The 24,875-nt window shown below is 31.5% G+C and overlaps 4 protein-coding genes across 5 annotated transcripts; 2 read left to right on the top strand and 2 right to left on the bottom strand.

Annotated features, from left to right (window-relative positions):
• Window positions 1-1,012: 1,012 nt before the first annotated feature.
• Window positions 1,013-4,414, bottom strand: LOC130677328 (RING finger protein 37). Its single transcript, XM_057484046.1, has 2 exons — window positions 3,351-4,414; window positions 1,013-1,923 (listed from the first exon to the last, which is right to left on the bottom strand). Exons 1-2 carry the CDS (start codon window positions 3,953-3,955, stop codon window positions 1,056-1,058), a joined length of 1,473 nt encoding a protein of 490 aa, XP_057340029.1. The 5' UTR covers window positions 3,956-4,414; the 3' UTR covers window positions 1,013-1,055.
• Window positions 4,415-4,438: 24 nt separating this feature from the next.
• Window positions 4,439-8,084, top strand: LOC130677327 (protein Pixie). Its single transcript, XM_057484045.1, has 4 exons — window positions 4,439-4,598; window positions 4,887-5,113; window positions 6,222-7,787; window positions 7,872-8,084. The coding sequence occupies exons 2-4, from the start codon at window positions 4,901-4,903 to the stop codon at window positions 7,917-7,919; spliced, it is 1,827 nt and encodes a 608-aa protein (XP_057340028.1). The 5' UTR covers window positions 4,439-4,598; window positions 4,887-4,900; the 3' UTR covers window positions 7,920-8,084.
• A 56-nt stretch (window positions 8,085-8,140) lies between these two features.
• LOC130677326 (glutamate [NMDA] receptor subunit 1) lies at window positions 8,141-15,505 on the bottom strand. The gene is made up of 13 exons (XM_057484044.1): window positions 15,309-15,505; window positions 15,060-15,229; window positions 14,739-14,990; window positions 14,454-14,648; window positions 13,610-13,710; window positions 11,860-12,033; window positions 11,525-11,786; window positions 11,237-11,447; window positions 11,032-11,166; window positions 10,802-10,962; window positions 9,681-10,064; window positions 9,278-9,608; window positions 8,141-8,935 (listed from the first exon to the last, which is right to left on the bottom strand). Exons 2-13 carry the CDS (start codon window positions 15,207-15,209, stop codon window positions 8,412-8,414), a joined length of 2,880 nt encoding a protein of 959 aa, XP_057340027.1. The 5' UTR covers window positions 15,210-15,229; window positions 15,309-15,505; the 3' UTR covers window positions 8,141-8,411.
• A 629-nt stretch (window positions 15,506-16,134) lies between these two features.
• On the top strand, window positions 16,135-24,632 carry LOC130677335 (protein phtf). Of its 2 annotated transcripts, none has more exons than XM_057484067.1 (13): window positions 16,135-16,546; window positions 16,633-16,772; window positions 18,226-18,434; window positions 18,499-18,792; window positions 18,885-19,206; window positions 19,282-19,328; window positions 19,391-19,554; window positions 21,457-21,593; window positions 21,663-21,966; window positions 23,245-23,473; window positions 23,537-23,632; window positions 23,710-23,949; window positions 24,028-24,632. In XM_057484067.1, the coding sequence occupies exons 1-13, from the start codon at window positions 16,521-16,523 to the stop codon at window positions 24,175-24,177; spliced, it is 2,358 nt and encodes a 785-aa protein (XP_057340050.1). In that variant the 5' UTR covers window positions 16,135-16,520; the 3' UTR covers window positions 24,178-24,632. The 2 variants fall into 2 exon arrangements, with proteins under 2 accessions (XP_057340050.1, XP_057340049.1); XM_057484066.1 differs by having other exon boundaries at window positions 16,138-16,546; window positions 18,499-18,825.
• Window positions 24,633-24,875: the final 243 nt, after the last annotated feature.

Below are 24,875 nucleotides of genomic sequence, written 5' to 3'. Positions count from 1 at the left end.
TACTAGTTTTTAAATATTTAAGTAACTTTATAATTTTGATTATGTATAAATCTATAAATATATGTAATTTATTAACGTTTTAAAACTATGATTTTTCATATATATATTAGGACGTACAAAAATTATTTTTTTTCAGTGAAATGTATGTTCTGTCGTGTCTAACAGTTTTTTGAGCTCGAAGAGAAGAAATTTTTTTTCATTCGCTTCTATGTGCTAACGTTCTTCCAGAGACTTGCCTCAAATCCCGAATGCCTTCAACCATCCATCGGACGCCTAATTTTGATCAGGATCGTCCTCTAAGAAATTCTATGGAAAATCGATAGAAATTCTTCAGAAGATCGATAGAAAATAGATAAAAAATCTACTCAGAATTCGGTGCTGATTAAAAAAATTTTTTTCCTCTACTTCCATGTGCTAGCGTTCTTCCAAAAGACTTGCCTGGTACCCTCGGTAACACGACTTTATCTCTCTGGACAAAATCTCCCCAGGATAAAATTTCTAAAATTATTTTTATCAGTCCAATCCCTGATGGCTATACTATCACTTCAAGAATTTGATGTTCAGTGATTTCGATTAACTTCACAGTAAGTTTATGTCAAATTCTTGCAATTGACGATGATGTCAAATTTCCCATGATTTCCTACATGTATGAGTAACACATTCTATTTATTTATGATATACACATAAAATGTAAAAAAAAACTTGAATACGATTCCAGTCGTAAGTGTAGAAATCATTATAATTACATAGATTGTTATAAGATCTCGGGTATAGAGATCGTATTCAACAGATTTTGTCCTGGGGAGATTTTGTCGGGGAGATTTCGTCTGGGGAAATATCATGTTGGAACCCTCGAGGGCTTCTATAGAATCCTATAAAAATTCTCGATTTCAGACTGAGGGTGATGTCAACCTTCGTCTACCGCTCGGGCAGCCAACTTCACGATCTGAAATCTTCTGCTTTCTCCAAATAGCAAACTTGGGGCATGTTAATAATTAATATAATTATTCCATTTATTTTAAAATATAAAAATATATATTACAAATTATTTAACATTAACTAAGATGCACCTTAACAATCTCATTAGTCTTGCAACTAACATTGCATTCATTACAACTGAACAAATTATTATTTTTACTTGACAATAGAGCGCTACGACATATAATATGACTACAAGGTAATTTATATCGACAATTATCTTTAATATTATTATTATTTCTACAGCATTCACACACTAAATTATCACTAGGATTCGTTTTATCTTTAACTTGATCAAAGTTTTTTAAATTTGAAAATAGAGACTTCAAACTATCCCTCAAGTTATCGTCAAGACTCAGCACCGATTCACTTGATTCTGTATTTTCTAGTGAATTGAGGTCCTTCTTAATTAAACTAGAGTTGCTAATTAATCCTTTTAGTTTATTTGGTCTCCTAACTCTTGCTTTTGACACAAAATAATTTGACTTTGAGTAATTAGCAATTATAGGAATCCGGTGGCTAGATTTTATATTTTTTACTTGCAAATCATTATTTTTAGGCAGTGAATTAACTTTGGGTGTTTCCAGTCGATCACTGGCATCACTGGAGATGCTTTTTAGATCTACATCACCACTGGAATGTCTATGAGGACCCAGAAGACGCGGAACATTAATGAATTCGCTGTGGTAATGATTATCGGTGATAAATTTATCAATCCGACATTTTAACGCTTGGGCGTAAATTGGACGGAAGTCATTACTGAGACGTACTCCGGTAAATGGATCACTCAGTTGTCGTCCCCAGAGTGCTTCATTTTTTCCATAATTTTCTAAAGTACTATAGTCGATGATCTTTCCACATGGCAAAATTATCGGCTGGATCATCAAGCTGCAGGTTATAGGGTCCAGAAATTCTTCTGGTATTTCCAGTGAATTTTTGTTGCTCCTAAAATTTATTTTAAAAAATGTATTAATTTTTAATCTAAAAATTTCTAATAACGACAGAGTAAAAATTAAATTTAAATTATTATGACACATCAATATATTAGACAAAGTTATTGACAGTCCTATCAAAAAAATCCATATGAGAATCCAGCCTATATTCCTATGTGGGTTCTCATGGCGTTTCGTATGGATTCTCATATGATTTCCTGGAGGAATATTAATGTTCCTTTATTTATGAATAAAATGACGTATAAGCACGCGTCCCTATCAAAAAAATCCATGTGAGATTGCATGGAAACCCACAGAAATATAAGAGTGTATAAATTTATGTAAGAATCCATGGGTATCTGGATTTCTACACGGAAAATTCACATTGAAAATTGTGGGTATTTGGGTTCGCATATAAGAACTTGACATAGGGATTTAGATACATGGATTTCTTTGTGGGACATTCATATGGAATCTGGGTTTCTACCCATATAACAATCTTGCCCAAGTCTGGTCACCAGTACACTAGTTGTCTAGGTCTTTATATAACTATAGATCCTGCTGCAGTCACTGGTACAAAGTTTTAAATTGCAAGTCTTGTATAAGACTTAAGAAAAAACTTTGAGTTATGTTTTACATAAAGAATAGTGCAAGAATATTTAAGCTATCTTGCTCAAGGTACATTGGTACAGTGACTTGAGCTAATCTTGCACCAGAAATTACTTGCATATACTAACGCATATCTTGCGGCAGATCTGCTCCAGAAGTGTCATATTGCAGTATCTGCCTCTGTCACTTTATCCCTTCCATTGGCATACGATACAGGATCCTGGGATAAAGTGACAGAGATAGAAGTTGGGTACATAGATAGTGTGATATGACACTTCTGGAGCAGATCTGCCGCAAGATATGCGTTAGTGTCTGCAAGTAATTTCTGTTGCAAGACTCGGTCAAGATACGAGTAAGTAACTTTATTAACACATCTTGAGCAAGACATCTTCAATGTTCTTTTGTACATTATCATGTGCAAGTCCTACAACAATCTTGTCTTAGAATCTTGTATTAATTTCTTGTGACAGATTGATAGGTATATAAAGACGTAGACACCTAGGGGTCTTCCCCAAGATACTCTCATAAAAATAGTACAAGACTACTACAAGATTATCTTGTGTACGTCATCTTGGACAAGTCTATGTAGTATCTATCAAAAGATTCTTGTAATCAGTGCCTTGACCTGCAGCTTATTATGGAAATCGTTACATGGGTGTATAAGTAATATTTCTATAAGAAACCATCAGGGAATTCATCTGAAAACGCCATGTGGGTACATAAGAATCTAGGCTAGATTCCCATATGGATTTTTTTGATAGGGAGTAATCATAATAATTTATAAGTAATGAATACTATGGAGTTAAATATTTAAATTTAAATATTCCTTACGACTGTGTTTCCTCTGCTTTCTCAACAACACAATTATTTACTTGCAGTGAAATATTTTTTAGACAATTATTACTGTAATTAATCCACAGGTCCTGTATTTTAGTACCAGGGCTTACGTGACCCCATATTTCAATTCTTTTTACAGCAGCTACCGATTTTTGAGTCTTTATAATCGTCAATTTCAAATTATCCATACAAGTTACAAACTTATGACTATAACTGCTGATATATTTTATAGAAAAATTACTGTAATTATTTTTTAACTCATTTACATCAACATAATTACAGCAAAATATTATTCCACTGTCATTGGGGTTCAGGAACCCAACAGCAAGTTGGTTTAGACAATTAGTTCTAGAATTCACTGTCAATTTGAAACCGGTAGACTTTTGCTCACCAATTGCTGGCCAGATAATTATGTGACTCAATTTAATATTGTTTACAAAATTAAAGTCAATGTTGATTGGTGGTTTTATACATGAGTAAACCAAAAAACCTTTATCATTATTAACAGTTATCAAATTATCAGCGTCATAATCATCACAACTTGGCTTATCGCACTTCACTTTAGTATTTAAATAATTATTACACAAATTAATTAACATTTTGGGTAAATATTTAGAAGAACGTACGAAAATTACTCATGTGTTGTGATAAATTGATAAAAATGTCAAACTGTCACTTATGATACTGAAGTTAGTCGACGTCTCACATGTGTACAATTTTTGAGGATAAATTTAAAAAAAAATCCCACTTATAATTTTTTTAAATTTTCTACACCTGCACACTTTTAGTTTTTTTTTTTGTAATTTATTTGCTGTCCAAAAATTCGAAAATTTCTAATTGTCTACAAATTTATGAGTGTGAATGTAGCGGACATCAGACAAATTGTAAATAAATTAATTACAATAATGATTTTAAAAAATGCGTGCTGACTTTTCAAATATTTAAATACGCATTTTTTAATTTTTATTCTATTTACAATTTATTTATTTATTTAGAAATTTGAAAAATGACAATTGTCAGCTTACACTCACACTAAATTGAGAATCATCTGTTAATTTTTTATTATTATTATTATTGTTTTGTACGATTTTATCAACTAACGATAATATGAAAATGCTAATGCTAAAGTTTTATGAGAATAAAAAAATTGTTGGTGTGTTGGTGCTGATCTGTGCGCGTGTTGCAACCAGTTCCCCACATCCATGTAAATTTGTCCACGTTTTTACTTTTTATTAACTACAGGTAAATAATTAAATACAAAATTTTACTAATTACCACTAATTATTTAATTATCATTCAAATTTATTAACTTTAAAATTTAAATTTCTTTGTCGTATAGTTATGGGTTTTTAAATTTAGGTTACGGTCACCATCTGCTAACATTTTTTAACCTAAAACTATTTTACAATAAATATGATATTTAAATCTAATTAATATTCACCGCTTGTTAATTAAGTAATTTTTTGAAATTAAAAAAAAAAGAATAATTTAAATAATTGTTTGAAAATAAAAAAAAAATTTAATTTCTAGAGCTATCAGTCACCATGCCACCGAAAAAGTCGATGGAGGAGACAGACAAGCTGACAAGAATCGCAATTGTCAATTCAGATAAATGTAAACCTAAAAGATGCAGACAAGAGTGTAAAAGATCGTGTCCAGTTGTACGTATGGGTAAATTATGTATTGAAGTGACTCCGAATACTAAAATAGCATCAATTTCTGAAGAATTGTGTATCGGGTGTGGTATTTGCGTCAAGGTAAATTTTAAACATCTTTTATTTGTTTAATAAATCAATAGTTTAATCACAAAGGTATGATAAGAGGTAACTGGGATCAGAAGAATATGCTAATCAGCTAACATTCGAATTCTCGAGGTTTCGCTGTTTATTTTTCAGGTTCTTCAGGCTCTTGAACTGTAGCTTAGCACATGTTATAATTGTTAAGGAAGGAAACGGGTCTGAGATACAAAAAAAAAGCATATGTTTGTGGTTTTTTTTTAAGAGTACCTTCGTTATTAAAATTTTTAAAATTCGTGACATTATTAAGCATCATTCCAAGATTATTCTACTAAATTTTCATAAAAAATATTTAAAAATAAGCCAGTAGTAATGTGGAGAGCCGAGTCACCTCAAAAAAAAAAAAGTCTCCATACCGTAGGCAGGATAATTCATGACTACTTCATCTGAAATCCAAAAATTAAAAAGATTTCTTTAGTGCACAAGTTTATCTTAGATCTGAACCAAAGATTTTTTGTTTTCAATAACTACTAATTTTTTAATTAAACAAAAGGAACAATTTTTGGAAAAAATCAGAATTTTTTGATTGCACCTTTACCAAAAATTCAAAAATGAATATTTTGTTTATTCCTTCGTTCAAATACAAGGTAAACTTATGTACTAAAGAAATCTTTTTGGTTTTTTTTTATTTCAAGTGAAGCAGTCAAGTTATCCTGTCTACAGCAGAGAGATTTTTTTTTTGAGGTGACTCGGCTCTCCCTACTACCACTGCCTTATTTTTCAATATTTTTTTATGAAAATTTAGAAGAATATTCTTGAAATGATGCTTAATAATGTCACAAATTTTAAGAATTTTAATAACGAACGTACTCTAAAAAAAAAATCACTAAAATATGTTCTTTTTTTTGTATCTCAGACTCGTTTCCCCCCTTCAGTAAAATGCAATATAAAAACTTTTTTTAATAAGTAAATCAAGCAAACGTTGTTGTTCTATCGTAATAAAGCGTGTAACACTATATTGTAATACTATACAATTACCTGTTATTATACCATTATTATTTAAGAATCGGATCTTAAATACTAGCAATATGTCAATAGTTTAATGTAACAATAATTTTTTTTTCAAAAGAAATGTCCATTTGAAGCCATTTCTATAATCAACTTGCCAAGTAATTTGGAGAAGGAAACAACGCACAGATACTCTAAAAATTCATTCAAATTGCATAGACTTCCAATACCGAGACCCGGTGAAGTATTAGGGCTGGTCGGTACCAACGGAATCGGTAAATCGACAGCATTAAAAATTTTAGCCGGCAAACAGAAGCCCAATTTAGGGAGATTCACTGATCCTCCAGACTGGACAGAGATTCTGAGCTACTTCCGGGGCAGCGAGCTGCAAAATTACTTCACTAAGATCCTGGAGGATGACCTCAAAGCGTTAATAAAGCCCCAGTACGTTGACCAGATTCCAAAAGCGGTCAAGGGAACAGTCCAGCAGCTGCTAGATAAAAAAGACGAGTGCGGTAAGCAAGAGGAGATCTGCAAAATGTTGGATTTATTGCACATACGTGACCGTGGTATTGAGGCATTGTCTGGTGGTGAGCTCCAAAGGTTCGCTTGCGCCATGGTCTGCATACAGAATGGTGACATATTTATGTTTGACGAGCCATCGTCTTACTTGGACGTTAAACAACGTCTGAATGCTGCCGTTACCATTAGATCGCTTATACATCCAGATAAATTTATCATTGTCGTAGAACACGACCTTTCAGTACTTGACTATCTGTCAGACTTTATTTGCTGTCTGTACGGAGTACCTGGTGCTTATGGAGTCGTCACTATGCCGTTCAGTGTTCGAGAAGGTATAAATATCTTCCTTGATGGTTTTGTACCAACTGAAAATTTACGTTTCCGTGAAGAATCCCTGGTATTTAAAGTGGCTGAGAGTGCTAATGAAGAAGAAATAAAACGTATGAATCACTACGAGTATCCGGCGATGAAGAAAACAATGGGATCATTTGAATTGAATGTCGAAAAAGGACAATTTACGGATTCGGAAATTTTGGTTTTGCTTGGGGAAAATGGTACCGGTAAAACGACATTCATTCGAATGTTGGCAGGCAATCTACCACCTGATGAAGGATCGGGTAATATTCCAATGCTACATATCAGTTACAAGCCGCAGAAAATCAGTCCCAAGTCTCAAGGAATTGTCAGACAGTTACTGCACGAAAAAATACGTGACGCTTACATACATCCCCAGTTTATAACTGACGTCATGAAGCCTCTGAAGATTGATGACATCATGGACCAGGAGGTACAGAACTTGTCTGGTGGTGAACTTCAACGTGTTGCTCTGGCCCTCTGTCTGGGTAAACCAGCTGACGTTTATTTGATTGATGAGCCGTCGGCTTATTTAGACTCCGAGCAACGTTTAGTAGCCGCTAAAGTCATAAAACGGTTTGTTTTGCATGCAAAAAAAACTGGATTTGTTGTCGAGCACGACTTTATAATGGCAACTTATCTCGCTGATCGGGTGATCGTTTTCTCCGGCATACCCTCAATGAACACAACCGCCCACTGCCCCCAGTCTTTGCTCAACGGAATGAACAAATTTCTTGAGCTGCTAGGAATCACTTTCAGGAGGGATCCCAACAATTTCAGACCGCGTATTAATAAGAACCAGTCCGTTAAAGTGAGTATTTTTTTTTTAATTAAATTAACTTTTGTTATCAATAAATTTACTGATAATTAATTCTTTTTTTCTTTTTAAAAACAGGACCTCGACCAAAAGAGAGCGGGGCAATATTTCTTCCTGGAAGAATAGATTAAGAATGATAACTTATAATAATCATTATGGTAAACTTGGAATATTAAAAATGATAATTAATCATATAATTGATAATGATAATGATAACAATGAATTACCACGAGTAAACAAGATCATGAATTGTAATAATTTGAATATAAAAAAATAATCAATTTAAAATAATAGTAATTATTTCAAAGTATCTTTAATAAAAATCCCCTTATCGTAAATATTATATTTTATTTTTATCACTCATTCTCACTTAACTATTTTAATTACAATATATTTATTAAATATAATATATTATTTTTTAGTTCAAGAATAATTTTATCTGATATTTACGTAACAAAAATTGACAACAACGTGGTTTTAATGTAACATGTTTTGAAAGCACTGTCTGTTAAATTATTATTACTTAATATATCACTTGAACACTTAGGTAATTAAATATATATATTTATATATACATATATTTATTGATATAGGAATAAAAATATAAGTAATATTTAATTAAACAACAAGATGAGAAATATCAACAGGATACGTAATAGGAGACAATCTAATGTCTTCAGAACGTCCTCTATCCCGCGGTCTGAAGTCTCTGTCACCTGGCCAAGCTCTGGCGGGACTGCGTGGACTGGCTCTTGGTGAATAACTCGTGCTAGCAACAGCATTGTCGACTGCCAGACTCACTGTTGAAGTCCCGGGTTCATTTAACGAAGGAATTCTTTGCTGCGATGTCTGCGGTCCCATCATTTGGGCGCGAAGCATTTTGCGTTTCTCGACGTTCCGTCTCCATTTCTCGGCCATGTGCCGCGCTATATCCAGCCTCTTCTGCTTCTTGTTCTGGTGCTTTTTGTAAGCGACTTCAATAATTATGAGCCCGATACCGCCTACAATTCCTATCGCCACGAGAATAAATACACCAGCCATATTCTTCAAGCCCAAAGTGTTGGGAGTATTGTCGTTTATTTCACAATGCTGCAGACTGCCTTGCAGTATCCATTTTTTATCTAACGTTTCCATAAAACCACCTTTAATATTTTTAATTATAATTATTACTTGTTTTAAATTTAAATTAATGGTATATTGTGTGACTAGGGATGAAACAAAACGATTTCACACTAGGGTGAAGTTGGCTGACCCGCAGTCTGAAATCGTCTTTCATCCTGAGTTACATACAATATTTTTCATGATTACCCGCATTGGAACTCAAAGTTTCAGTGTCAGCAGCCAGAAACAAGTTAATTTAAGACCAATAATGTGATTAACTATTCGCGTAAGTGTAAATTGACATTTTTCGACTGACTGTAGAGACACTGAAATTTTAAATTTCGATGCTGGTATCATAAAAAATAAATTAGTGATTTACATACTTTCATGAAAGTCTAAAATAGATAAAGTAACAGCGTCAGCCCAGGGCGATCCTTTTTGAAGACCGACTCCGTAACCAGATCGCCCAAATAATTCACCAGCCGTAACTAATTCACAGTCTTTAGCGGCCTCAAACTCCAATCGTGAACTATCCCAGATAAAAGCCATTAATTTACCAATTTTAACGTCATGTATTGCTTCCTCCACAGTATCGTAATTATTGGCTTCCATTGTTCGGTACATATTTGACAATTCAACTTGTCTTCTGAAGTACATGTCTACCGCCGAACCTTTAACCGTCGCACAAGTTAAATTCTCCATGGTATTTCTCAGCTAGAAATTAAAGTTTTTAAATAATTAATTAACTGATCAAGAAGCCTAGTGACTATAAATAGTTGAACTTACTCGTGCATCATTAATGCCAGTTAGCTTGGTCTTGGGACGTTCCAAGACGAGGAAAGCCGCCAAGTTGGCAGTATAAGAAGCCACAATGATCATCGCGAATCCAGCCCATACCATACCAAGTACACGGGCGGAAAAACTTCTAGGAGTGCCTTCGCCAATCCCGCTATTCAGCAGCACACCCCAGGCGAACCACACGGCGCTGGAGAGGTTCAAGGCGTCCTCTTCGGTGCCGTCAGCGTTAGCTAGCTTGAACCTCCCGAAAGGTGAAAACCGGTCGAGGAGGTACAGGACAAGCGCAACCACGTGCACCGATACCATCACCAGGATCCAAAGGGTGTTGCTGAAAGGTTGAAGGAAAGACACCAATGTTGATGATCGCGACGGCTGTAATAATTCATATCATTTTATTCCCTAGCATTAAGGAAGAAACGGGTCTGAGATACCAAAAAAAAGCATATTTTTATGATTTTTTTTTCAGAGTACCTTCGTTATTAAAATTCTTAAAATTTGTGACATGATTCAGCATCATTCCAAGAATATTTTGCTAGATTTTCATAAAAAAATATTGAAAAATGAGCCGGTGGTAGTGGGGAGAGACGAGTCACCTCAAAAAGTCTCTATGCCGTAGGCAGAATAACTCATGACTGCCTCATCTGAAATAAAAAAACCAAAAATATTTCTTTAGTACACGAGTTTATCTTAGATCTGAACGAAGGATTTTTTTTTTCAATAACTACTTATTTTTTAATAAAATAAAAGGAACAATTTTTAGCAAAAATCAGAGTTTTTTAATTGCACCTCTACCAAAAATGCAAAAATGAACATTTCATTTATTCCTTCGTTCAAAACCCAGATAAACGTATGTACTAAAGAAATCTTTTTGGTTTTTTTATTTCAGATGAGGCAGTCATGAGTTATCCTGCCTTCGGCATGTAGACTTTCTTTTGAGGTGACTCGGCTCTCCCCACTACCACTAGCTTATTTTTCAATATTTTTTCATGAAAATTTAGCAGAACATTCTTGGAATGATGCTTAATGATCTCACTAATTTTAAGAATTTTAAGAACGAAGGTACTCTGAAAAAAAAAATCACAAAAATGTAATTGACTTTAACACTTTACTTTTTTTTCCAGGATAGTTATCCCCTGATACTTGAAAGGTTTGCTGAACTCAATGAACTCTGCGCGCTCGGGATTTATTGTCAGCGGCGCCACAATCATGTCAGCTCGTTCGTAAACTAGTTCTCCAATTAATCCAGTCCATTCCTTTCTCCCACCAACAGCTACAACGTCAGTAGATATAAGTGATGCATTTAACTACTCATTTAAATAATTTGAATTATTATTATTACCATTAAGATTTTTAATTACGTAGTGACCAAACTGTCCGTCGGGTGACAGAGCTAGATCATATGTAAAATTAACAATTCTTGCTAATTCTTTTAGTAAATCTATGCAGTAACCTTTGCAGCAGTAACGAGTTGTAACTAAAATATTAAATAATTAAATTTCATACAGTAATTAAATTTATATACGAAATTAATTAAATGTACTGACTATTCATTTTAGAATTGTCATAATGGGGACAAAGGACCTCATCTGGAGCGCATTCATCTTCTTGAGTTTCTCGTACATAGACAAAAGGTTTCTCTTGAATCGTCAGCACTTTAAGATGCGTTGGAATCATTAAACCTTCGGGCTTTACTGTTTGACGTCCGGGCCACAATATTGACGTTTCATTTAACGTCAATCTCATTTTACGCGGCTCCTGATATTAATTATTATTATTATTTAATTTATAATTGTTTCAATGAAACAATACGGTGGTAATTCATGAAAACTTACAAGAGAGAAATAATACTGTCCAATAGGAACTTTAAATCCTCCTATTTTAACGTTAATGATGTCGTATTCAGCGTAAATCCGGTCGCCATTGTCATCAAAAGCCACTCTACCAGTAGCCCCTTTCTCTAATACTTGCTTTCGAATAAATCCGAACAAATCTTTACCAGTTTCCCAAATAGATCCTGAGTTGTCGCAGTCTTTTGGAGCTTCAGTAATCTCTTTTGTTTCATTCATTTCTCGTAACGCCGAAACCAAAACATATCTACCGACAAATCCTTTTAGCGATAATATTACTAACTTTATTATATATTTATTATTCTATATTATTTACATACAAACTATCCGTAATGTGAGCTTTTTCATCAGATGCGTTTACTAATTTAAGTCCTATAAGACCTTCAGGAGCATTTTTAGCTTCAAGACTTTGCTCGGTAACGATCCAAACGTAACCGGATCCCGTCATATTCATAACACCAAGATCACGAAATATAATTTCTGCATCTCTCGTACTGAAGGAAAAAAATTGTAAATTAAACAAAAAAAATATGAGTAATAATTAATTAATTAATTAGTATATTACACGCCTAGGAAAGCAGAACACTCCAACCCGCTTATAAAAGGCGGCACGTCTAAATATCCGAAGATAAATCGCCCGCGATAAAACACCCGACAACAAAATACCCGCGAATTGAAACACTAATTACCTAAGAAATATTGCTGATGTTTTGAAGATATAAAGCAATTAATAGCATGTTGTTTATTATATTCCATGTTTAATTAATGAAGTAACAGTTAATTATTGATCCCTAATTGTGAATGAATTCATTTTGTATTTCAACTATTGTGTTCATTAAATACTATTATTATTATATTAATATCGTTTATATTATAATTGAAATGGATAAAAGTGTCATATTATAATTATGTTTAACAATATAATAAAGTGTCATTGATTTTAATTGTAGATATTATTTTTTGATTCTGTTTTACACAATTAATTTACATTTTTATTCTTAATTACTATTGTATATTTACATTTTGATTCATTTTTTAATTATCACATGTTGTCAATTTGAAACAATTATTTATTCTTGTTTTAGATTTTTTAAGATTTTTAATATTTATTAGTATCTCATTTATAGATATTTTGCATGGGTATTTTGGCAGCGGGTCTTAGTGTCGTCAAGTGTTTTGATTCACGGGTATTTTGTCGTGGGCATTTTGGTTTGCGAATATTTTGTCGCGGGTATTCCCCGATTAAAAGAAACGATTCAAAACAATTCAAAACGATTCAATTTTACTACTATATAGATATACCAGTCGCAGAAATGAAGGGATATAGAAAAAATTCCGAATTTTTAAGCAATTTTCAACATGTAATTCAGAGGAAAATGGTCGTACAACAAAAATAAAAAAGACAAATTGTAGCTTCAAGTGTCTAGTTTTCAGATCTGGACTTCATTTGTACCTTCATCATTGAGTGACTCGTTTTGTTTAATCAGGATTTTGTCGTCGGGTGATTTTTCAGAAGATCTACAGACTGAGAGAACAATTTATTTGAGCCAAATGAATAGATTTATTTGACTTAACAAAATCATTTATTTTATTCAAATATATATAGTTAACAAATTTTGGTTGAAAAAACAGTCCAAATAAAGATTTGTTAACTATAAACAAATCATTATTTCATTCAAATGAGCCATATCTTTGTCTCAAATAATCACTAATTGGGTCTATTCAAATATGGAATTTATTTGCCTGAAACAAATCTCATTTAGCTCAAATAAATTGTTCTCTCAGTGCACCTAAAAGTTTAAATTTTTGCCTCTGTTTGTGGAAAGAATGACACACGCACTAATTTTTATCATTTTTTTACTCATAAAAGAAAAGAATGACTTTCTTCCCGCTAAACAGAGCAGAAATTTAAACTTTCGTTACAGGTACGGTAATTAAATTTACACAAAAATTATCACGGACCCGCGTGTTTGCCACCCTCGCTTTCGGCTCGCGCAGGCAATTATACACGTGAGTAAAAATGTCTTACTTTGCTCTCTTGGTGTGTAATCTACTAATTATTACCCTTACCTAGCATACATGAGACAAACTCGTGCCTGAGCTTCTCTTATTTCATTGAGATGAGCCGTAAAGGAATCGAGACCCGGTTCGAACTCAATCACAGTCTCCACCTGTTCCACAAAATAAAATTATTAATAAAAAGTAACAACCAATTAATCGGACGATGTATAAATAAATCCATCATTTATCAGCATCATGCATCACTAACATTCTTCAATAACTAAGTACATATTCATTGATAATATATATTTTAAAATCGTGATTTGTATGAGTGATTCTTTTTTTTTTTCTTTTCAGTACTTACGTCCTCAGTGCAAATAATCATACGAAGATAATTGTAGGAATTTTTACAATAAGACCTGGAATGGCTGTTTGTTTGTTTGTATATCATGTGGATATAAATGTATAAAAAAAATATAAATTAATAACTAGGACGTGCAAGAAAAAGTTATTCCCTGCAACTAAATGTTATAATAATATAAGAATAATCGTTGAGTTTTTATTTAATAATAAAAACAGCTGGCTACTGATCCTCGGAGTAGTTGATGGTACCGCAGATCCTGGACGACTTTATTTAACAGTAAAAACATCGAGTGGCATATCAGCAGTAGAGTTTAAAAAATAGTATAAGTGGTATAAGTAGATATACAATTAAGTATGCGACGGATAAATTGGAGTTCGAGCACTGGAGAAGAGGTATGGTACCTGGGATATATAATTTTATAATTCGCTATACAGAAGCGTGCACGAGCTAACGATAACAGATCAAGGAAATCACGAATTGGATTGGATTTATTTCGCATTTTGTAGTAGTGATGCGAGACACGTGCGAGGCAGGATTTGTACAACCCACATGTACTTTGATTTCAATGTCGTCCTCGAGGCTCTGCGACGTCGTCTGAAAACGACCCAGCAGTGCACGTCCATCAGTGTCCGAGCTGTGGATGAATATCACCTTCATGTAGTTGAAGTACTTGAGCATTTCTACCCAGACCTCTGCTTGATGTGAGTATGGCGGCACTGTCCTCAAGAAGGACACGTGAATATTCTTGAATTAAGTAATTAATTAATTTTTTTATTTATTTATTAATTAGGACGTAACACATTTTTTTAAATAGATGAAATAATAATTATTCACCTTGTCGGAGAATGCTGAGTCTCTAGAAGAAATTCCTATAACTGGTATATGATAAAAACCGGCGGTATAAGACACTGCTGCTGGTGACAAGTCACCAACAAGTGGATGAGAAACAACAACCGCGTAAACTCGTTCAGAAATGAGCGATTTGCAGACACTTAGAGCTGTTCTTATTGGATTTGAATCCATAGTCATAACTGTGTGATAAAATACTACCCCGCGATTAACGTATTGAAGATCGAAATTTAAATTCTGCAAACGAATAATTTATTTATTTATGAAATTTAAAATAATTTACTGGATATATTTAATGATATTTACTTCTATAGTCTGCTTGAAGTGCACTTGGCTCGAATTTAGTGAAAGTACTCCACCAATTTTATAGGAAGTAGGATTATTGGGGATTGCATCTATCGAAACTAAGCTAGCGTAGATTATCAACAAACACAACAATTTATTAAATAGGTTCATCTTAGACTAGATTAGAATTTCTGTAAAAAAAATTATTTGAAATTAGTATTTGTTCTATTATTATTATCTATAAGTTTGTGATTTTAAATGCTTAGTTACCTGGACGAATTAATTATCTTAAGCTGCTTACAGTTTTATCAGATTTGAATTACGAATTACGCATTATTGTATTGGGCGCGGTTTTCCTTCCTTCCGCTTGTACGCCCAAGTCCTTAACACGAGGATGTTAATATTTACAATTAGGGTTGATCAGTCCTCGAGGACTGCCGCAGTCCAAGTGACTATCGCGGATAAACTCTCGGTATGTTCATTGATCCAGTCGGATGCTGCGCATTCGCGAAACATAAATTGCGATACCGAGGGATAAATTTATTTTTTACCGAGTACTTGTAAAAAGTACTTGAAAAAAAAAATAAATCTATCGTTTTTTGTAATCCGTCTTAATTTAAATTTATCCCGTACCCAATTGCGCTAAATTTATTCACCAGAATAATAATTTTTTTTTATTTCTCCGGATTTTTTTTTTAATTTAAAAAAGAATCAAAAAATTAATTAATTATTTAAATTATTTTAAATCATTATTCCAAAATTTTGATAATCATTCATAAAATTTTAATCTCGTCCATCTTACAGCAACAAATAATTCAAATATTTAAACAAAAGGCGCCAATGTAAAAAATTTGAATATAGTTTTACTTTAAAATTTACTATCGCACTAATTAATAATTAATCTTTTAAAAATGGTAATTATTAATTAATTTAATTAAGTGATAAATTAATGACAAATAATGTATTGATATTTTGAATTTTTAACGCGCGTAAAATTTTTCTAGCAGATGGCATTCGCGTCGCGTCACCTAACCGCGAAAACTATTAATATTTATAATAAAAAAAAAAGTATGTAAATAAAAAACATTAGAAAGGGGAAGGGATGATTGTCGATTTGTAAGTAGTGGGGCGGGAATACAAAACATACATTCCGATAATTATCATAAAGAGAATGAGCAGCTGGCTTTCACGAGTAGCCAGAGCTCAGTTTAAAGCCCACTCTTAAATTAGCTGACATTGTATAGTTATAATTATTTTATAAATTGACTTGTAATAACTGTCATTGTCAAGTTATGATATTTAATATATTATTAAGTTATTACCAAAGTACATATTGTATTAAATACCAAGACTATTTTTATCAGCTATCAGTTCATTATCGCAGTATTTTTTGGAAACTTAAGTTTGCTATTTTGGAGTGATAGTCTATTAATATTTAATAGTTAAGTGCAACTTTATTATTGTTTTTATTTTAAATAAACAATGGGATTCAACGATTTGATATACTGGTAAATTTTAATTCATTATTTTGTTAAATAATTTATGTGTTTAGTGATTATTTTATTTTTTTAATGAATTTATTTATTAATTACAGGTACCAAAAAAAAATAGGAACTTATGACAAACAACAATGGGAAAAAACAGTTGAACAAAGAATATTTAGCGGACTAAATAATGTTCCAATGAGGACAGCTAAATTAAAAACTGAGTTTATTGACGTTGATTTAGTACGAGGTAATTAAATAATTTAAGGTAATTCTCAGACTATACCACCCGCTTTTTAAAAATATTCAATGATCTTGAACTGTCATCTCATTAACATTAAAATTGAATTAATTAATTCAAAAGAAGCTAATGCATTAATTGATAAAAGAACAATGCAATTATAATTTCGTCGAGATGGAGATTTAAAAAAAAATACTTGCAGTTGATATTAATTTGGAGTTAAATAAAATTTGGAGAGTAAATTTCAACAAAATCTTTGTGTCATTTTTATAACTTGAAATTCAAATTTTGAGGGGTAATATTTATAACAAATTTTGTTCAACTCCTAATTGATGACAGCTGTAAGTAATTTTTAAAAAATTCTATATGTCGGCGAAATTGCAACTTGTTTATTTTTCAATTAAGGTTTGAATTTATTTTTAATTAATTAATAAAATTTTAGTAGAGTTATGACAGTTGAGTCATTGCATATTTTTGAAAAGTTGAAGCAATGTTTTGAGGATGCCTTTAATTGAAAAAAGGACAATGTAATCGCAATTTTTCTGAGATAAATTAAAAGAAATTATTTACAGTTGCTATCAATTAGGAGTTAAACGAAATTTGGAGAATAAACTTCAGTAAAACCACGTCAATTTTATAGTTCAAATTTCTAATCCTGGAGTTAACAGGCAATCAACAATTTTCAATTTTTTTTTTCAACGAATCGATTACAAAAAAATATAAACTAAAAATATGCACATGTAGAAAATTTAAAAAACTATATGTGCAATTTTTTTTTTTTTGTAATTCATCGTTTTTTAAAAAAGCCAACAATTATCAGATGTCGGCTAACTTCAGTATCATTTCAAATTTTCAAATTTCGTAGGCTAAAATTTATTTTCCAAATTTCGTTTAACTCCTAATTGATAACAATGTAAGTAATTTTTTTAAAAATCTTTTTCTTGGCGAAATTGTAACTACTCAAGTAGCACAGAGACAACTTTAAGATGTGAAAGGTTTCTCTTAAAGAACAAGACAAATTTTTTTTTTATAAATAAGACGTATAGATGTTGGTCCTACGAGTCGTAGGAATTTCCTAAAAAAGTCATTTCAATTAAAAAATCCTTTAAATGACCTATTTGACAATTATTTGCAATTTACTTTTTGTCGTTACTCGTGTCAAGTCTTTTAAGCAGCATTCGATGATATCAATTTTTGATCCTTTTGTCAATAACAGAAAGGTCAAAAAACAGCCTTAAAACTGCTATTTTATAGGTGTCACAAAACCAAATGTCCTACTTGGATACGTTGTCCTTTTTTCAATTAATGCTTTAACGTTTGTAAAATTAATCAATAAAATTGGAATATTGCTGTGACAGTTGAAAATAATTCAATATTTTTAATAAGTGGGGACACTGTTTGAGAATGCCTTTAATTATCTAATAATTAATTGTGACAATGAAAAAAATAATTATTGCTACAGGTTCGTCATTTACTAAAGCTAAACCCAAACATGGTTTGATAACAGTTACTTGGTTGGCTGCCAAGAGATTAATTTTACTGCCATTGTTCAAGAGTTGGTGGATTCAACAAACCAGTTCAAGAATATTTCTATTATTTATTTTACTCTATAGTTTACAAATTTTCAATATTTTTATTTTTATCACTGGCGCTAACTTCAATGAATCAGATGTAATTATTTATTTACGTCCAATGCGTTTGTCCAATTGATTATACAATTAAATATAATTAACAGATTGTTTCGTTGGCTGAAATTCTAATGCCAGTGGCGATGATGTTCGTTCTCTGTACAGTACACAGTCAGATCGTGTCAACGAATTCTGGTCCAACTGTTCCTATGAGTATAAACCGGTCACGTGTACGCAGATCTAGGCATGAAAGAACGCGATCTGGTAAATTGAGATCACGCAATAATCAGCGCAATAATCGAATGACCAATGATTTAAATAAGACATCGCAAGAGACTGTTTGCTGTGATAAAGTTAAAAAATATTCCAACGTCTCGCAGTCTGTGAGATTTGCTAAAAAAGTTTGTATTGATACTTCAACAATTGGAAGACGAGTAAGTTTGATTGGAGTTTTTAAATTAATTTAGAAAATAATTCATAAATTTTATCGCAGGTTGAAAGTAAAAATCCAAGTCCACCCAAAGAGCTTAAAATTTCTGGTGTTTCTGCATCTACACCGATTCGAGATCCAGTTGTGAATAGATTAAGATTAGCTGTTAATGTTGGAGTGAATGTGGAAAATGTTGATGTCGTGCATCAGGATGATGACGGGTTTGAAAGTCTCAATGGTAATGTATCTAGTGACAATGATCGGGCTAGTTTACGGCCTCAAGTTCCTAAAGATGAGGAAATAAAACCGGAAATAATTACTTCCTCTAGTAGCGATGAAAAATGTGTAAATAATTCGAGTGAAAGCTCACGTATTTTAAATATTGGTAATTAATACTATTTACTTATTATTAAATAATTAATTATCGAATGAAGTAAATACTTATTTCTATTTTTTGTAGATGTTCCGAAGACCAATGATATTAATTTACCGGAACCGTGTAATTCAGTATGTACTCAATTAATTTACTAATTGAAATATATTTATTTAATTAACCTTTTAATTTATAGAGTAAAGATATTAACTCATCAAAGCTGCTGGAGAGTGTGAGGCAATTTGAGAGTGAGGAGGAAGGTGAGTGCGAAGAAACTGGGACAAATCAATTGACTGAAGCAACAACATCTGCCACTGAATGGATGGGAGTTACAACTAATAGTGATGAATGCAGTTACAGGTATTATTTTATATAATTATTATTTTTATTAAATTATTTAGTGTCGCTATACAATTGCTCAGGTCATGAGCGACTACAAAGATTTTATTTACAGAGTAGGGTAGAGGTACCAGCTTAGGACACTGGAAAAATTTAAATATAATTTGTAAAAGACGCGGTGACGTAATTAATTTTTCAAATGTATGCAAGGATACTTTTATTACAAATTTAATTTTATACTTTTTAGTTTTTTAAAATAGAGCATTAAATGTCAAAAAATGAACCAGTAGCCACAAATGGTACTTCTACCTTATATTAATTTTATTTATTTATTTATTACGCCAATCGGCACTATAAATCATCTTAATATTAGTTAATTATAATATAATATACAATATATGAGATAATAGGGCTAAATTGTTATACAATATCGAATTTAACTGTGTGTGAAAGAAAAATAGAGAAGATTGGTTGCTTGAAAGTTACAGTTTGTGAGCAGCTAGTATTTTAATAATCGTTTTCTAATACAAGAGCGAAAATTCTGGTATGACCCCTGGAAGAAGTTGACATCACTATGCAGAGAGTTGACTAGATTGCATATCCTATTCTTAGGTCCATTTATCACATACTTTTTGTTGGATTTGGTGGATTTTAGGATCCTGCATTGTCTGAGATTCAGCGCGTTTGGTATAAACCCGAAATCATTCATGATTTCCGGGGAATCTATTAATCCATTGAATAACTTGAAAAAGAAGGCCAGGTCAGCTATTTGCCGCCAATATTTCAAGTCATTTAGTCTGTTTTACAGGATATGAATTTTAATTTAAAGTTACTGTTATTCATCCAGTTTATGGATACTTAAGGGGGACCACTAGTGTGACCGTCTGAGAAAACGATAATTTTTTTTACGGATATATTTGTGGATATATAATGAATACAAGATAAAATTTTTGGACCCCGAAATTCAAAATTCAGCGATTTATTCACAATCTCCGTACGCTCAAAAAAAAAGTTCCCCCACTGCAGTGATAGCAGCCTTCACAAACATGAAATCCAAAAAACCAAAAAGTTTATTAAACTTGAAGGTATTTTACGTACCATGACCCTCGGGCTAAGAAAAAAATTAAAATTTATTCGATTGAAAAACTGGAGATTCATGGTACGTAGAAACATTAAAAAAAAACTGCAATTCAAATCAAATCAATCAGATGATTTGTCTTCGAGTTATAGATGCAGCAATTTTGAAAAATGTATTTTCAAGAACCGTTAAGCTGCTCTTCAAATGGCTGTAACTCAAAAACTACTTGAAATTTTAGTATGTTATTTTTGAAAGTATAAACTATCAAAATATGCATAAAAAAAATTGATTTTTTCAAAATTTCACACTAGTCGTCCCTCTTAAATTCGGTACATTTTAGATTAAATATAGTTTTTTTTTTTTTTTGAGAAAGAGAATATTTTTTTCGGATGACTTGAGGTTGAGTAAATCTTTAAAGTCCTCTGGTAACTCGATTTCTGCTTTGTCTTCGGTATCTTTCACAATCAGATAGGACGTGAACTACAGCCAGAGGGTTATTACATGAATTGCACATTAGGCGATTTGTCATTTCAAACAGATGTACGTGTGTGAGATTTGTATCCCCGGTTTTCAATCTAATAATGGTTTGTTCTCGTGGGAGTATGAGCTGAGGCTTTGCTCGTATAATCTATGAACTCTATGCTTGATTTAGGGAGAGATTACTAGTAATCAATCTAGTATTCCTGTGTTGATTTCTTGATTAGTTTCTCATCGCAGTTTATTAATACATCAGGATTTATTGAATATTTTTCATTTGCATTTTTAACTTTATTAGCTGTTTTATTGCCCTGTATAATTATTTTATTTTTATATTTAATAAATAATTTTATTTTTTTTTTCTTTAGTTCGGATCTAGACGAATCTCAGCCACACAGTGACAGTAATTTCAGTTACGGTGAATTTATCGAGCATCCATTTTCATGGGAATTAGAATTGCCACCTTCTATTTCATTGAGCTCAAGTTGCATGACGTCCGATCGTGGTAAAAAAAAATTACTCTCCAAAAAATTAATCGTTTAATTATTGTTATTAATTTTATCTTTATATTAAGTTACCTGCACGCTTTGGACCAGACGAGAAGTAAAAAAAGCAGACTTATCAGTACTTGATATAAGCTCAGCAATAATAGCACGGGCTGAATCAATGCCCGAGAGCTTGGATTATTTTTACAGTGGGTTAGTATTCTCAATAATATTGGCTGTGATACCGGCAGTAAGAAGACTCAGTGATCATTATGGATCCGATACTGGAAATTCCACAAATTCAATAGTCGTTGATTTAACTCTTACTGATTTAGATGCTTATATTGATTTTTTAAAAGAAGCAGTTGACGTTTCATTTGGCAGTACTCTGTGGTATGAAATTTAATTACAGTCGACTACCTGTTATAAGCCTGGTCTAGGGGATGTAGGAAAATTTTTCTTTGAATTTCAGTCTTCCCACTACCATGCGTTTAGTTTTGTTCTCTACCCGTTACAAGTCTGTTTTATTTTATATCATTTTAAACGTCATATTTACGTTTTGTTACATACGTCAGTATCCCAATTTTTCTAATGCTTATAGCGCTAAAATAAATACTTATCTTTTTACACTAATAATAATTTTAATGCAAAAAATTATAATGACAACGTTATTAATTGAATCGTTTATTTGAGAAACCCCATAAGTCATGTTTTTTACGAAATTGGGTATTTTGCATTTTTGGGTTCTTTGAATGTCCCTCAGTAGAAATCAATCCAAATATGCATCAAATCAGCGTTTAAAAAAAATTAACGGGGTGACAGCTATTTCATTTAATTGAGAAACCCCATAAGTCAATGACTCAAATAAACATATGCAGTTTTAGTTTTACAGAAATTTTTTTTTTTTTTTTAATTTAAAATTCGCGCTTTTTTGGGAAATTAATTTCAAATATTGTTTTATTGTTGACTGTTATATGATTAATTAAAATGTTTATATTAATTATAATTTTTTGTAATTTCTGAGTTTCAGAGTTCAAATACATATTTAATACTTCATTTTATCAGTGTAATAAATGATTTGAGTAGAAACATTTAAAAAAACAATGATTTTATAACTTTTTTTTCCGTTTGGTTGAGAAACCCCATAAGTCAATCAACTTTAAATAATTTTTTTAAGTAGTTTCAGTTAAAAAATTAAATTTTTCTTGTTGAAATCTTTTTCAGAGACGCTAACATTATTGTATTCAGTTATTTATTTATTATTTCAATGTCAACTTTTTCCAAAGAAATGTTTTCTGTGTTTCCTGAAAAATTTTATTTTCTCGACTTATGAGGCTTCAATTGTAATTAATGATTACAACTATGAACAATAAACAATATTTTACTTAATACTGATTAAATTATTCTCCGCGAAACATCGATAGTAAATTTTCATCATTTATTTAGATATTTTGTTCCTATTGTTAGTTTATAATTCAGACAATTTTAACGGAGGCTTATAACGGGATGTCTGGTACGAAACTCAAAAAAGTGGTTAAGTGGGGAAGCTGTTTGGACTCAGTAACTCCCGATTGAGGGGAAGAGGCTTATGGCGGGTAGACGACTGTAACCAGTTGATCAATTAATTAATTAATCCATCAGCTAATAAATTAATTTTCGTTTTTAATTAAGGGAGAGAACAATCGTCTTGATATTATCATTCGAAAGATTAATACTCTCATGCATACTATTTTTTCTTCTTGCTGTCGCTGAAAAGACTTTCAAACAGAGATTACTATACGCAAAATTATTTTCACACTTAACGTCATCTAGACGTGCAAGAAAATCCGACTTACCGCACTTTAGATTAAACAAAGTTAGAAATATTAAAACTTGGTTGAGTGTCAGGTCTTACTTAAAGGTAATTACTAATTAACAATAATAATTATAGTTATTTACATGATTAATTAAATAATTTTTGCAGAGACGAGGACCACAAAGATCCGTTGATGTGATTGTCTCGGCTGTGTTTATTGTTACATTACTTTTATTATCATTCGTCAGTTTAGAATTAATTAAAGTAGGTCTTGATAATAAACTTAATTATTTTATTACCAAGTTATTTATTTTATTTATCCATTAAATATCTTAATATAGGATTTAGAAAGTTTACATTCAAGATATAATATTGAAGCGCTTCTTTGGAGTTTTACACTCGGAATATATATTTTGCGATTTATGACTCTCGGTACTAAAATAAATAAAAAGTATCGGAATCTTTCTATTTTAATTACCGAACAAATTAATCTTTACTTACAAATTGAGCAGAAACCTCATAAAAAAGATGAATTGACAGTAGCTAATAGTGTTCTTAAATTAGCCGCTGATTTGATAAAAGTAAATTACATAAATTTAATAATAATAATATTAATTACGATATTAATAATCGAATTAATTATCGTATTTAATTTTCAGGAACTCGAGAGTCCATTTAAAATATCCGGTCTCTCAGCTAATCCCTACTTGTACACGATAACAAAAGTCGTTCTACTATCAGCATTATCAGGAGTACTATCAGAATTATTGGGATTTAAATTGAAGCTTCATAAAATATCAATAAAGTGATTATTTATTATTTAATTTAATTAAAACGCAATTTAATTACACTAGAGATTTAAAAACGTTCGACGACAAGTCCTTTTTAGAATTTAAAAAAATTATTTAATGTACGAATATATATATTTATAGATATATATGTATGTATGTATAGATGTGTATCAATATTTTTGGCAATAATTATAGGACATAAATATATTTATAGTAATGTCATTAGGACATTGAAATTAATTGTGCAATTGATATTATATATAAATAATTATAAAGTTAAGCAGTTCACTTTGAAATGTGATAAAGGCTTTAAGAACTAAAAGAAAACTTGATAAAGATCTCCATGTCATTATTATTAAGATTAAAATGAAAGAAAATTATATTTTTTTTCGCGTACCTGGCTCGCGTATTGTTTTAAATCAATATGTAAATAGACATTTAATAATATTAATAAATAAATAGTTAATTATAAAAACATTTTGTTATTATTAATGTTAATGTACTAGATAATAATAATGAGCAACCTGCAGTCACTACGCGACTGCCCAAATATCACTACTAAATTTATAAAATATGTAGAAAAAAAGGATTTCTTGCCTCAACAAAATTTTAATTTGCACCGAGAAATTTTATGCATTATCAATCAAATATAAAAATTGTCTTGGGGCGAGAAAAGATTTTTTGTGTCAATGAATCCTTTTTTTTTCTATCCACAC

Source organism: Microplitis mediator, chromosome 11 (genome assembly GCF_029852145.1).
Source record: "Microplitis mediator isolate UGA2020A chromosome 11, iyMicMedi2.1, whole genome shotgun sequence".
Classification (NCBI taxonomy): domain Eukaryota; kingdom Metazoa; phylum Arthropoda; class Insecta; order Hymenoptera; family Braconidae; genus Microplitis; species Microplitis mediator.
The sequence above is the reverse complement of the archived record's forward strand: the minus strand, read 5'-3'. Positions and strand labels throughout refer to the sequence as shown.

What these genes read in the sequence shown, in the direction of transcription:
- LOC130677328 (XM_057484046.1), bottom strand. Translation starts at nt 3,955, where the DNA reads ATGTTAATTAATTTGTGTAATAATTATTTAAATACTAAAGTGAAGTGC. An exon ending in AAAGCAGAGGAAACACAGTC is followed by an intron (nt 1,924 to 3,350) that starts GTAAGGAATATT and finishes AATAAATTTTAG; the next exon opens with GAGCAACAAAAATTCACTGG.
- LOC130677327 (XM_057484045.1), top strand. Translation starts at nt 4,901, where the DNA reads ATGCCACCGAAAAAGTCGATGGAGGAGACAGACAAGCTGACAAGAATC. An exon ending in GGTGTGGTATTTGCGTCAAG is followed by an intron (nt 5,114 to 6,221) that starts GTAAATTTTAAA and finishes TTTTTTCAAAAG; the next exon opens with AAATGTCCATTTGAAGCCAT. An exon ending in ATAAGAACCAGTCCGTTAAA is followed by an intron (nt 7,788 to 7,871) that starts GTGAGTATTTTT and finishes TTTTAAAAACAG; the next exon opens with GACCTCGACCAAAAGAGAGC.
- LOC130677326 (XM_057484044.1), bottom strand. Translation starts at nt 15,209, where the DNA reads ATGAACCTATTTAATAAATTGTTGTGTTTGTTGATAATCTACGCTAGC. An exon ending in ACATTGAAATCAAAGTACAT is followed by an intron (nt 13,711 to 14,453) that starts GTGGGTTGTACA and finishes TTTGTGGAACAG; the next exon opens with GTGGAGACTGTGATTGAGTT. An exon ending in TGACAATTCTAAAATGAATA is followed by an intron (nt 11,167 to 11,236) that starts GTCAGTACATTT and finishes TTAATATTTTAG; the next exon opens with TTACAACTCGTTACTGCTGC.
- LOC130677335 (XM_057484066.1), top strand. Translation starts at nt 16,521, where the DNA reads ATGGGATTCAACGATTTGATATACTG. An exon ending in TGACGTTGATTTAGTACGAG is followed by an intron (nt 16,773 to 18,225) that starts GTAATTAAATAA and finishes TTATTGCTACAG; the next exon opens with GTTCGTCATTTACTAAAGCT. An exon ending in TTGCATGACGTCCGATCGTG is followed by an intron (nt 21,594 to 21,662) that starts GTAAAAAAAAAT and finishes CTTTATATTAAG; the next exon opens with TTACCTGCACGCTTTGGACC.